Source organism: Pogoniulus pusillus, chromosome 13 (assembly GCF_015220805.1).
Source record: "Pogoniulus pusillus isolate bPogPus1 chromosome 13, bPogPus1.pri, whole genome shotgun sequence".
In the NCBI taxonomy this organism is placed as follows: domain Eukaryota; kingdom Metazoa; phylum Chordata; class Aves; order Piciformes; family Lybiidae; genus Pogoniulus; species Pogoniulus pusillus.
The window spans coordinates 19,618,271-19,631,090 of record NC_087276.1 but is presented as its reverse complement, the minus strand read 5'-3'; the positions used below and the strand labels follow the sequence as shown (position 1 = coordinate 19,631,090).

General features: G+C 51.8%; 2 protein-coding genes across 2 annotated transcripts in view; one reads left to right on the top strand and one right to left on the bottom strand.

Moving 5' to 3' along the window:
* The window catches only part of FAM234A (family with sequence similarity 234 member A), a 274,257-nt gene that overhangs the window by 52,215 nt on the left and 209,222 nt on the right, over positions 1-12,820 (bottom strand). The gene's annotated exons all lie outside the window — the stretch shown is intronic.
* The window catches only part of USP31 (ubiquitin specific peptidase 31), a 32,776-nt gene that overhangs the window by 11,888 nt on the left and 8,068 nt on the right, over positions 1-12,820 (top strand). Inside the window, exons 2-15 of the mRNA XM_064153293.1 lie at positions 1,068-1,205; positions 1,641-1,729; positions 3,000-3,092; positions 4,196-4,331; positions 4,829-4,973; positions 5,703-5,886; positions 6,480-6,591; positions 7,170-7,264; positions 7,720-7,797; positions 8,757-8,886; positions 9,093-9,212; positions 9,373-9,598; positions 10,376-10,534; positions 10,978-11,130. Of these exons, the coding sequence (XP_064009363.1) occupies positions 1,068-1,205; positions 1,641-1,729; positions 3,000-3,092; positions 4,196-4,331; positions 4,829-4,973; positions 5,703-5,886; positions 6,480-6,591; positions 7,170-7,264; positions 7,720-7,797; positions 8,757-8,886; positions 9,093-9,212; positions 9,373-9,598; positions 10,376-10,534; positions 10,978-11,130 (1,858 nt within the window). The remainder of the gene's footprint in view (positions 1-1,067; positions 1,206-1,640; positions 1,730-2,999; positions 3,093-4,195; positions 4,332-4,828; positions 4,974-5,702; positions 5,887-6,479; positions 6,592-7,169; positions 7,265-7,719; positions 7,798-8,756; positions 8,887-9,092; positions 9,213-9,372; positions 9,599-10,375; positions 10,535-10,977; positions 11,131-12,820) is intronic.

Genomic DNA, 12,820 nt, shown 5'->3' with positions numbered 1-12,820 from the left:
GGGTAAACCTGCAACGGGCAGATTTCACTTGCTGGTGAGCTTCAAGCCCTTCCTGTTTGTGTCCAGAAGAAAAGCAGGTTTGAGTGAAGCCCTGAGGTGAGGCAACCCTTCTGGAAAGGCAAGAGTAAGTCAGATGTGTTCCTCAGGCTCTTAGCATGCATCTAAAGCAGTGTAGTTGAACATCTCCCAGATGTGGCTTGGCTGAGTCCTCCCTTGGTTGGTGTTTGCTGGTCCAGCAGTATCCAGCCTGTCCTGCATTACTCTGATGTTGGTCACTTTGGTTCCTTGTGCTTGCTCCACCTCAAAGGAAGCTGCAGTGGCCTGGCTGGGGCGGTCCTGCCTCCCTGTGTGCAGTATCAGGGCAAGCTATGCTCTGTCTGGGATATTTAGGGTGAGCAATTTGGACGTTTGCTGCCTCGTGGAGAAAATGCCACAGTGATTGCCCTGCCTGTCAGAGGATGTCTGAGGCAAAGGAGGCTTCTTCTGGCCGCCTGGTGTTGGAACTGGGGCACTGTGGAGAAGCATCTGCAGGTTTGATCTTGGCTGATTCCTGGAGCTGTATCTTAGCACTGAGCGTCGGCATCTGTTTTGGGAGTGAGCTGGGCAAGGCTGAGTGGGTGTAAGGATGCTAAATGCTTGCTCTGCTTCTGTTCAAACAGAAGATTTTCTGAGTCGAGCAGGTTCAGCCCCTGTGGCACATGGATGGGAGTGATTAAAACCAGCCTCGGTTCCATGTTAGTGTGGGAGGAGAGCCTGGCATGAACTTGCCTTGCTCTTGACTTGTGTGAGGGTACCACATGCTTAGAGCTCAGAGGAGATGAGCATCAAGTGTGCCATGAACACCTCTCTTGAAGTGATTCTGCCCATCCTGACCACTGCTGTAACTTTTCTGCTCTGCCCAATGGGACAGCAGCAGCTGCAACTCTCCTTGTGTGTGGGGTTGCACATGTGAAGGGGGACGTTCGGCATGGCCACATCCCACCCAGAGCTGGCTTTGGGTGTGCTGCCACCTCTGCGTGGCCGTGGCTGGAGCTTGGCCTCAGTGCTGACAGGCTGTCTCTCTGCAGAACATCGTGTCCAAGAACGCCATGCAGTACCGCGGGAACGCGCAGCACGATGCTCAGGAGTTCCTCCTGTGGCTCCTGGACAGGGTGCACGAAGACCTGAACAACGTAGTGAACTACAGCAGTGTGCCTCCGCTCAAGGTAGGGCAGCTGCCCGGGGATCAAGCTGGCAGAGCAGCTGCAACTTGGCTGGTGTCTCTTCTCCCTCTTGGCTTCTCAGCTCCCAGAGCTCAGATGGAGCAAAAGCTGGAGTGCAAATAGTTTGCTTCTGGCCCTTTTGCTAAGCCCTGATGAGTGCTGCCCGATGCAGTCACTGGTGAATGGCCCTGCGTGGCTCGGCCAGAGCTGCAGAGCTCTCCTCAGCTGCTGGGAGCTCCCTGCCCCTGCAGGACTGCCCCTTGGCCTTCACATTGCTGCATAACCACCCTGTCAGCAGAGCAGGCTTGCTCATTAAACATCTCGTGACCGTTTTCTGGCGAGCTTAGGCGAGGAGGGCACAAATTCAACCAGGGGTCATCTGGTGCAATGTGCCTCCAGGTCTGGGGCTACTCCTAGGGTTTGACTCTTCTCTTGCAGCCACCGCTGGAGGATGATGTCCTGATGGAGGGACCAACCTTTCCAATCAGCAGTACTTTTGTGCAGGAGCTCTTTCAAGCCCAGTACAGGTAGGATATTTGAACGTTTTGAGGTGTTATTGCCTGTCCTGGTGACCCCAGGACAGTTCTACTCTGACACTAGCTCCCGGTATGTCTGAGAGTGGGGTCATTAAGTTAATGGCTGGCTCTGAATTCCTGCTGAATCAAACCTAACTTAAGGTCTTGCTCCAAAGGAGGAGGGGAGATTTGGTATATCCACTGAAAATCTCCAGTGTGTCCCACTGCTTCATGTTCTGCACTGCAGCATCCTGAGAGCAAGTCAGTGCTCATGCAGCAAAGCCCCAGGACAGCTCGGTGTTGTGAGCCTTACCCTGGCTGTGGGAACCTGTGGCAGGATCTGGAGGTGCCTGGAGGCTGCTGGGGAGTTACAGATCCCAGGTGGATCTCAGGCAGCTGGCACAGTTTCTGTTATCTGGCACTTGGGAATTCTGAGCTGAGTCTTTTGCTGTCCCTTCAGGGTTTTCCCATGAGTTTCACATCCTTCCTGGGAAGTGAGTGTTCTAGTTTCAGAGCTAGCACGAGAAACCAGCCTGCTTTCTAGCCTGTTTTCCAGTGCTCTTTGATGGCTAGGAGATGGGCAGATGTAAGGATTTTAACTGCTGGATTCTTGTCCCTCTCCTTGCCCCTTTCCCTTGTGGAGAAATTTCATCCCTGGGGTAAGGTGCAGCTTCACTCTGAGGTGAGAGCTGTGTTCTCTGGAGTTCTTCCATTTTCTTCACCCGCCCCCAGTAAGATCCTGCACACCCTCAGTGCTCGCTCTTTCCTGTCACCTCTCTTCAACACAGAACATTCCAAGGCCCTTCTGTTATGGAGCCACTGGTGGGGAAATGCTTTGGAAGGGATGTTTGTCAAAAGCCAAATTAGGTGTCTGCAGAGAAGGCTTTTTCCTGGCCTACCCTGTAATGAGCTTTGAGACTGATGACTTTAAAGGGCCCTGAAAGGCAGGAGCCCTTGCTGACAGCACTGTGTCTGTGCAGGCTCTGGGGAGGGCTGGTTCTGGTGGAGAAAGGAGCAGGAGGAGGCAGACAGGTGGTGATGTGGTGGTTTCATAGAGGCACATACTGGTTTGTGTTGGAAGGGACCTCCAAGATCATCCAGTTCCAACCCCTCTGCCATGGACAGGAACACCTCCCCCCAGCCCATGTTGCTCAAGACCTCATCCAGCCTGGTCTTGAACTCCTCCAAGGACGTGCCAAACAGCTTCCCTGGGCAACCTGTTCCAGTGTACTCATTCCTGATGAAATGAGGTCTAACTGCCCTGGTCTGATACTTCTTCTAGGTCCTCTCTGACCTGCCCTCATTGCCAGAAGCAGAGCAACACCTTCGACCCTTTCCTCTGCATCTCTCTGCCGATTCCGCTGCCTCACACCCGGTATGGAACTGCCTGCACTCGACGCTGGCTGCTGCCTGTGCACGTAGCGTGGGTTAATTTGCTGCAGAAGGAAGAGAGGTGTCAGCAAAAATCTCTCTGCAAAGTCTTTTAAAAAAGATAGATAGGACCATATGGGGCTTTAATTTTTTTGCTTTGCAGGTAACTTGGGAAATGGAGCTTTTTACTTGTTTCAGAATGGCCCACCTCACCCTCTTTAACTTCCTGTAGAATTAATTTGAGGGAGGAAAAATTATCTTTGATTCAGGTAAACAAAATATTTTTGCTTCTGACTTAATTTACAGAACTTTAAGATTAAACAGAAGGGAATGAAACCTTTTTTTAACATTCTTTGGAACAGTCTCGCTAATCACTCCAAGTTCAAACAGTGAAGTTAAAAGCTCTTCTGCAACATATTTTTGCTTCTTTGAAAGACAGCTGTTGGCAATAAACATAAAAGCTCCAGGGAGGGGAAAAAAGGGCAAAACAGGTAAAAAGTTCAGATTGAAGACAGAGATGCACAGTGAAAACTCCTCCTTGTCTAGATAAGCAACTCCTGCAGCTGATGGCTTGGGTGCAGAAAACTTGGATAAGTTTAAGAAGCAATGGCAGAAAGTAAGGCAAGGACACATCAGATGTGCCTGTGCCACCTTTTGGTTCAGAGGTCCCTGCTCCAGCAGTATGTGGATGCTGAGTGGGCTTTCTTAGCCCCTTGCCACCCTACTGTCCCTGTACCCAAGGCAGGGCTGAGTCTTGATGTGTGACCTGGAGCTGCTGTTCCCTGCAGTGCTCTTAGAGCACTTTAAGGTGTTGGCCTGAGACTGTCCTAAGCTGCATTAGAGGATCTTTGTTAGAAAATTCCAGTGGTCTTGTAACTGAGAGTCTGATTTCTTACTTTGGGGATCAAGTGACACAAGGCTGTGTGGTGAGAAGGGAGGCTTTGCAGGTCAGACACTGGCCTGGCTGTGGCTGAGCACAGCTCCTGTGTCAGATGGATCTGGGCTGCTGGGAGGGTGCTGTGGCTGTGGGCAACCTGACTGTGGCTGGGCTGATCCTGGGTACTGCCACACGTGCCCTGCCCCAGCAGTGCCTCATACTCTCCCCAGGCCCCTCTACGTGACAGTGGTGTACCAGGGGAAGTGCTCTCACTGCATGCGCATCGGTGTGGCCGTGCCCATCTCTGGCACAGTGGCCAGGCTGCGTGAGGCTGTCTCCTCCGAGACCAAGATACCCACAGAGCAGGTAAGGAGCTGCTCCTCACCCATGTGCCCTCCAACAACAAGCAGCCTGGAGGCCTTCATCCCATGTTGGGTGTGTAGGAATGGAATTTCAGCTGAACAGCAGAAGCAGTGGTAGCAGTGGGGTTTATGCTGTTCCCTGCCCATTGGCTTTTTGAAGCCTGATGATGTTGGGACTGCCATCAGCGCAGATCTTCTGCCTGGTCACATGGTGATTTGTGCTTGCTGATGGTGAGGGAACCCACCATACACCTGTGAGCAATCTCTTTGCAGAAGGAGCTTCAGGAAAGCTGTTGGATCCCAGCAGATGTTCTCCATGTGCTGCCTTTACCCCAGTGTCTCATGGCAGCCCTGTCCCCGCTTCCTCACTCCGGGCTGAGGCCAGGACGTTTTGAGGAATGCCACCTCTTAGCAGAAAAATCCTAGTGGAGAGACAGGGCACTTCAGCTGGAGGAGGCAGGAGCAGTTTAACGAGCTCTGGCTTGCTCCTGCTGCCTGCAGATTGTGCTGACAGAGATGTACTACGATGGATTCCATCGCTCCTTCTGTGACTCTGATGACCTGGACACCATCCACGAAAGTGACTGCATCTTTGCCTTTGAGACCCCTGAGACCTTCCGGCCCGAGGGCATCCTCAGCCAGAGAGGTGAGGCAGTGCGCTCCACTTACTCTGCACCTCAGGTGACCAGGGCAGGGAGGCTGCTTTAGGAAAAAGAGCTACTTGAGAGTCAAAGCCCACCAAGTATCTGATGTTCTGGTGTATTGATTTCAGCTCTGACTTTGTCCAGACTCATTCCAGCAGGTTTAATGGTGTTGTCAGCTGGGAGCTTATCAAGCAGCAGTGCAGCCTCCTTCCTTCCTCTGACCAGGCTGGTTGAATGTGAAATCTGTTGTCAGGTTTAATTTACAGACCTGCTAGGGACCAGATGAAGCCACTGAAATTGTGTTGTTTAAAATCAGATTGCCAGTGATGAATAAAGAGTCTGGGGAATGAACAAACACCTTCTGTGCAAAGCTCAAACCCCCTCAGCTCCTCTGCATCTTCCCCTGGGTGAAAGGCAATAATTACATCTGGAGTAGATGGAGTGTAATCAAAGGCAGATTTTATTATTGGGAGTAACAAGTGGAGTTTCTGTCACTTGAGCTTTTCCTGTGGGCAGACAAAACTCTGAGTGCTGTGAACTCAGCTGAGCACTTGCCTGGCATTTCTGTCTGTAAAGAAAGAGTCCCTATGAAAAGGAGCTGCTCTGAAGCCTTCCTCCAGCAGATCAAAACGGTCTGGATCCCATTCTGCAACTGAAGGAGGGCTTCTGGAGTGGGGCACCTGGGCACTAGCAGCAAATGACTTCATGCTTGCTCTCCTCTCATTTCTCAGGAATACATGTGAACAATAACCTGAATAACTTGAAATGTGGCACTGAGCACTCCCGAACAGCAGCTTTCTCTCAAGGAACAGGGAAGTCTGGAAGACTGGAACAGTCCTTGACTAAAACATCAGCAAGTGACAAGATTGTGCTGCTGGTGTGTAACAGAGCATGCACTGGACAGCAGAGCAAAAGGTGAGTGGCACAGCACAGCCAGAGCTCTCTTCTGGCTGCTTCCTTAATTGGCTTGGGTCTCACTGTGTGGTGGAAGCAGAAGGTGAAGTAGGGACAGTTCCTAGAATTCATTAACGAATGTAGCAAAACATCCTTGGTTGTGGTGAACCTCCCTCAGTCCAGTGTTAGTGGAGAGTGGGGAATGCAGACCAGTCTCTCCCTAGAGCTCTCTGCTTTGGGGAAGCACTGAGCATGTCTGGCCAGATCCTGTGGAGGGGGAAATTTTCAAAAGGGGCAGAGGGAGGTGAGGAATGGCTGTGGTGAGTACAGACTGAGGGCGAGCTCAGCCCTGAAGCTTGTCCCAAAATACCCTAGCCAGAGTGCAAAGCTCTGCAGCCTGGGGCAAGCTGCTGGAGCACAGAACAGGACACTCTGCAAACATGGGCAAAGTAGCTTCCCTCAAAGCTGAGCACCTCTGGAGACGAGTTCTTACCTGCCTGGTGGCTGGGCAGTTCCACCCGGAGTGGGCCAAGCGAGGAGGAGAGGGGCAGAGTCGGAGTTTGGGGATCTGATTGCTGAACAGAACAATCTCTCACTGTTGCTCCTTCCTGTAGGTTTGGCTTGCCCTTTGTGTTGCATCTGGAAAGAACAATTGCTTGGGATATCCTGCAGAAGGAGATTCTGGAGAAGATGCAGTATTTCCTACGGCCTGCAGCCTGCCTGCAGGTGAGCCCAAGAGTTCCTCTGTCCTGAGACTGCCAGCTCTGGGACATGACCTCAGGGGGAGGCTATTTGCTTGGAGCACTGCACACCCTGAACTGGCAGCTGCCCAGCATTTCTTTGTACAATAATGTCCCAGTTTGATGTCTTAGTCTTTGTCTGTTTGCTGGAAGGTGCAGGTAGGGTCAGACTGATGTGATAAAGAGATTGCATGCTTCACTTCCTTGCCTCCGAGGACTACTTGAGGATTAGTGCTGCTGTCTGCACTGGAAATGCACTGCTTGGTGGTGTTTGCCTGAAAGAAAAGCTGAAAGTTTGCTTAGTGACTGCATGCTCCTGCTGAGAGTTTCCTCCTGGAACAGATGGGTGCAAGAGGCATTCTTTCTGGTGGCCATTGTTGGGTTACAAAGCTCCAGTGGCTCTACCCCACCCTCTGCTCTGCTTGCTGTGTGCATATTTGATACCTCATGCATTTGCTTTCTCATATACCAGTGTTCTAGGATAAAGTGTGCCAGCCAGTGCTGAGAGCAGCTTTGCCCTTGGGGAGGCTGGCTGAGGGGCACTGAGGTGTCTTCTTGTTGCAGGTTTGCCCATTCAGCCTGCGAGTGGTCAGTGTAGTGGGCATCACGTACTTGCTACCTCAGGAGGAGCGACCTCTCTGCCACCCAACAGTGGAAAGGTGAGTTGGTCCCTGCACAGTGGAAGGGTGGCTTGGTGCCTGCTGCCCTGAGTGGGAGAGCTTTGTCAGGTAGGAGCTAGCTGTGCAGCCTTGCAGGAAAGGGACAGTCTTTGTGGGGATGCGTGAATGCGTGTCCTCAGGAAGCTGGGTGAGGATTACTCAGCTGTGTGCCAGCCCACCTGGAGTCTGTCTCCTCAGAAACAGAAGAACAGAGTAAAACTTAGGTTTTGGTTTGTTTGTTTTTTTAATAACATTTTCATTAGAAAGGGCCAGTGTGGGCTGCCAGCTGTGCCCTGCTCTTTGCTGTATTGATTCCTTTTACCCCTTTGCAAACCTAGGCTGTGAGGGAGTGGTAAAAGGATGCAGGGCTCATGGGCAGAAGTTAGCTGCATGTAACAGAGAAGGTTGGCTGCAGAATGAAAAGTGATGTAACTTCTGTCTGCTCTTCTCTGCAGGGCATTGAAGTCATGTGGCCAGGGGGGAACTGCTCATGTGAAATTAGTGGTAGAATGGGACAAAGAGACTAAAGATTAGTAAGTATGAAGTGGAAAACCTTCAAGTGTGTTCACCTCCAGTGTGGTGCTTGTGTAGATTGTACACCCTGCAGCAAATGTGAAAACCCACAAACTCTATGCTCTGGCCCCAGTCTGCAGGGACAGACTGGAGCTGGGAGCCAGACTTGCTCCCAGTTAGAATCCTTTTCTCTGGAGCTGAAATTTTACACTATGGAGCAGGCTCCTTCCCCACAAATCATACTGTGTATGGTGTAAGGAGGTTTGTGGGCAGTGAGTAGCTTTTTCTGTCTGAGATAAACTGGAGCTGGTGCCTACTGAAGCTATGTACCTCTGTGCTCAGTTGTTTTACCCTGGCAGGATCTGTCCAGCTCTGGGGACCCCAACACAAGAGAGACATGGACCTGCTGGAGTGGGTCCAGAGGAGGCACCAAGATGATCAGAGGCTGGAGCAGCCCTGCTGTGGGGACAGGCTGAAAGAATTGGGGCTGTTCAACCTGGAGAAGAAAAGGCTGCATTTCAGTGTCTAAAGGAGACCTACAGGAAGGCTGGGGAGGGACTGTTTAGAAGGGCCCTGAGGTGACAGAACAAGGGGCAATGGTTTGAAACTGGAGCAGGGCAGATTTATGTTGGTCATCAGGAGGAAGTTCTGCACAATGAAGGTTGATGAGACACTGGAACAGGTTGCCCAGGGATGTGGTTGAGGCCCAAGGCTCAACCCCTGGAGACACTCAAGATTAGCCTTGCTGTGTCCCCGAGCAGCCTGTTGTAGTTGGATGTGTCCCTGCTGAGTGTGCAAGGGGCTTGGACAAGGTGACCTTTGAGGGTCCCTTCCAGCCCAATGCACTCTGTGACCCTAATCTGCTGCCAGTCAGCTCTTACCTAGGTGTGCTGACAAGAGCTGCTGGCTGTGCCCCACAGCTCCTTGGCTGCTGGTCAGGGGTTGGCTGCCCTGGTTAAGTGTCTTGTCTCTGGTGCAGCTTGTTTGTGAACACAGAGGAGGAGTACATTCCAGACTCCGAGAGCGTCCGCCAGCAGAGAGAGCTTCACCACCAGCCTCAGACCTGCACTTTATCCCAGTGTTTCCAACTGTACACCAAAGAGGAGCAGGTAGGGGCAAGGCTGGGCTGGAGGCCTGGCTGGGCCATGAGCTGCTTGAGTTTCTGTCCCCAGCAGAGCAGCTGGGCTCTGCCAGCTGGTGGTGGCAGATGGGTGCAGGAGTCAGTGTCTGGCCTGGGCCACTGGAGGAGCAGTGGTGCGGTGGGAGCTGCCTTGGACTTTGAACGCCAACACCCACTTGTGCCTCTTCCCTGTAGCTTGCCCCAGATGATGCGTGGCGATGCCCACACTGCAAGCAGCTGCAGCAGGGTAGCATCACTCTGAGCCTCTGGACTTTGCCCGATGTTCTCATCATACATCTCAAAAGGTTTAGGCAGGTAAGGTTGGCTGCAGTGCTGATGGGGGCTGCTGCTCAGCCAGGCAGTGACCTGACTAGGCCACCCCTTATAGCAGCAGCTCTTCTGCAGTTCCTCTCCTGGAATTTTGCCCTTCCTCAAGCACAGCCACTGCAGCTCAGGTTGCCCTCTGCTTACACAGGAAGGAGACCGAAGGATGAAGCTCCAGAACATGGTTAAGTTTCCCTTGAGTGGCTTGGACATGACTCCTCACGTTGTTAAGCGCAGCCAGAGCAGCTGGAGCCTGCCATCTCACTGGTCACCCTGGAGGAAACCTTATGGCCTTGGAAGGGATCCTGAGGACTATATCTATGACCTATATGCTGTCTGCAATCATCATGGCACCATGCAAGGGGGACACTACACAGGTAAGCACCCTGCAGTGTTCTTTTCAGAAAGGAAAGGTTTGGGTTCCTCTGTCAGTGTCCAAAACTTCATCTTACTTGACAGAGGGGCCTAGCCCAGCAAACAAGAGCTGGCTGTGTAATACCAGAAGGCTAATTCTTGTGACTGAGGAATGGAACAGTTCCTGTTGACCTCAGATGTCTTACTGCATATTTCTTTCTCTGCCACTCCTATTTTCCTTCAGAATAAAGTCCTGGCCTTTAATGGTTCTGGCCACTTGAGGCAGAACTGTGGTAGCAAGAGGCTGTTACTCATAGGAAGCTTTTGCACTTAGGCTGTGTGCACTGCCAGTTCATGAAGTCCTCTTTGCTTGTTCCAGTAGCCCCTAGAGCAGCCAGAGACAGACAGAGTGACTTGGTTCTAGGATCTGTGTGGTTTCACACAGCAGCCTGGAAAATGTCTTTTTTCCTTTTGATGTGCTGTGTGGTCCTGGCTGGGCTCAGTCAGGAGGTTCACTGATGGAGGCAGACTGCCATCAGTAACAGAACGTGACATGACCAGAGCCACCCCAAGCGATGGGGTTCTGTTCTGGGCAGTGGTGCTGGACAAAGGAAAGCATAAAATATGAGCTGTAGGTTGTATCCTGGCGACCTCAGGCTCAGTCTTGCCAGTCAAACTTGGAGGAGCATGCGTTGTGTGAATTAATGTGCTCCAGAGTCCATCAGCAGATAAGTTTAAGTTCTTCTACAGCCATTCCAGAGGAGGTAAGGAAGGTCTGACAGCCCTCTGCTTCCTCCCAGCATATTGCAAGAACTCTGTTGATGGTCAGTGGTACTGCTTTGATGACAGTGAAGTTCAGCAGCTGTCTGAGAATGAAGTCTGCAAGCAGACAGCTTACATCCTCTTCTACCAGAGACGCACAGCCATCCCCTCGTGGTCTGCCAACAGCTCTGTGGCAGGTAAGCCCCACTGGCACCAGCAGTGGTGGTACTTTGTCATCTGTGGGTACTTTGTGCTTCTGAACAATCTACTGCCCAGCTCTGCTGAAGCAAATACTTTCTATGCCAGCACTCTGAGGCATGTCCCAGCCTGCTGCTGTGCACCAGAGGCTGTGGAAAGCTCCCACCTAATTTTGCTAAGACTGGTTGTGGCCAAGAAGGGGAACTGCCCTCCACCCCCTGGGTAGTTCTGCACAAAGTGGTCCTTGTCCAAGCCACAACATCAAACCACAATTGGCCCCTTCCTTCTAGCAGCGCCACTGGCTTCTGGTTGGCAGCCCAGTGTCAGCTAAGCCCAGGGTGAGCTTGGGCAGGCACAAGTGTGAGGTGACTGTGCCTGACTCTGGGTGGCCTTCCAAGGTGTGGGTGTTCTGCAGCTGATGTCTGTGCCTGGCTCCTTGCAGGCTCCACCAGCTCCTCACTGTGTGAGCACTGGGTCAGCCGCCTGCCCGGCAGCAAGCAGCCCAGCATCGCTTCGGCAGCCTCTTCGCGGCGCACGTCCCTGGCTTCCCTCTCCGAGTCGGTGGAGCTGGCTGGGGAAAGGAGTGAAGATGATGGTGTGTATTCCTGGTGGGGGGACACTAGGCCATAATCTCGCTCTGTAGGATCCCTGCTGAGGTAGTTACAAGGGTCAGTGACTCCTGCCAGTGGCAGAGGCAGGCACTCTGTCAGGAGGAGCAGGTGGGGCCTGGCACGGGTGAGCTTTTCTCTGGTGTAAGAGGATGGAGAAGAGCAGGACAGGAACCTTTCAAAGAGAATCAAAACTTGACAATAAATGCTTTGGGTTGGAAGGCATTTCCAAAGGTCATCAGGTCCAACCTCCTGCAGTCAGCAGGGACATCCTGCACTAGAGTAAGTTGCTCAGAGCCTTGTTCATCCTCACCTGGAAAGATCTCCATGGATGTGGCATCAACTCCCTCTCTGGGCAACCTGTTGTGTTCCGGTACCCTCATGGTGCAGAACATGTTCCTCACATCCAATCTGAATCTGCTCTTCTCTCATTCCAAACCATCACCCTCATCCTGTCACTGCAAATCTTTGCAAACAGTCCCTCTGTGGCCTTCTTGTAGCCTGCTTCAGGTACTGAGAGACTGATATTAGGTCTCCTTGCAACTTTCTCTTCTGCAGGCTGGACAACTCCATCTCCCTCAGCCTCTCAGCCTCTTAGTCAAGAAGTTCTTGTCCCCATAGTTTTTTTTCTGGGTTTCCTAGCAGCGCCTGTGCAGAGGTGCTGGCATGTTGCAGCTCAGCAGAGGGTCTGATTGTCCAGCTGAAGAGATGGCTCTTTGTGTGTGCAAAGAGCTGCTCAGCCCCTGGCTCTTGCCTGACCCCTCCACCTGGTGCCTTGTAACTTCTGAAAATGTGGAGCTTCCTGGGTCATTCTGAGCATTGTGAAGTGGGTACAGACACGTCCCTGCAGCAGTTGTGACAAGTCAGGTCTAGCTACAGGAGTCAGACTGCTGGAATGTTTATGGGAAGTACAAACATTGCTTTGTCCAGAGAGGCATCAGTAGAGCGGGGAGCTGGAGCTCATGTAAGGAGACAGGAGCCTTGCTTTAACTCTTACATGATGATGTGGGAAATGCTGATTTAATATAGTAGAATGTTTTTGTGGGAGCATCATCACAGCTGGTGAACTCATTGCTAGCATCAGGGACTTTTTCAAGTTGCAAAGCCTGTATTTTGGTCTCCTGCTGCTTAGGGATGAGAGGAAAATCTGGATTTTCAGTTACAGACTTGCAAGAAAGACATTGAGCTGCCCCAGAGAGGGGCACTGAAGCTGGTAAAGGGTCTGGAGAACAGGTCTGGTGAGAAGCAGCTGAGGAACCTGGGGTTCAACCTTTGTTCATGTAGTTGTAGAGAGCAAGGAGTGAGGCAGGGGCAGTCTGTTCTCCCTAGCAGCAAATGATAGGAGGAGAGGAAATAGCCTCAAGTTGCACCAGAGGAGGTTTAGGTTGGACATTAGAAAACAACCTCTTCATTGAAAGGGTTCTCAAAGACTGGAACAAGCTGCTAAGAGAGGTGGTTGAATCTGCATCCCTGGAGGTGTTTTGGAGAGGCAGGGATGTGGTGCTGAGGGACATGGGTTAGACCAGCCTTGGTATACTTAGAGAATAGTTGGGCTGGATGATCTGAAAGGTCTTTTCCAACCCAAACAATCATGATCACATCTGGCAAGTGGTACCTGTTGAATTCTTTGATCAGCTTTTACATGGGGAACTGTGCAGCAGGCATGGAGATGGGCAC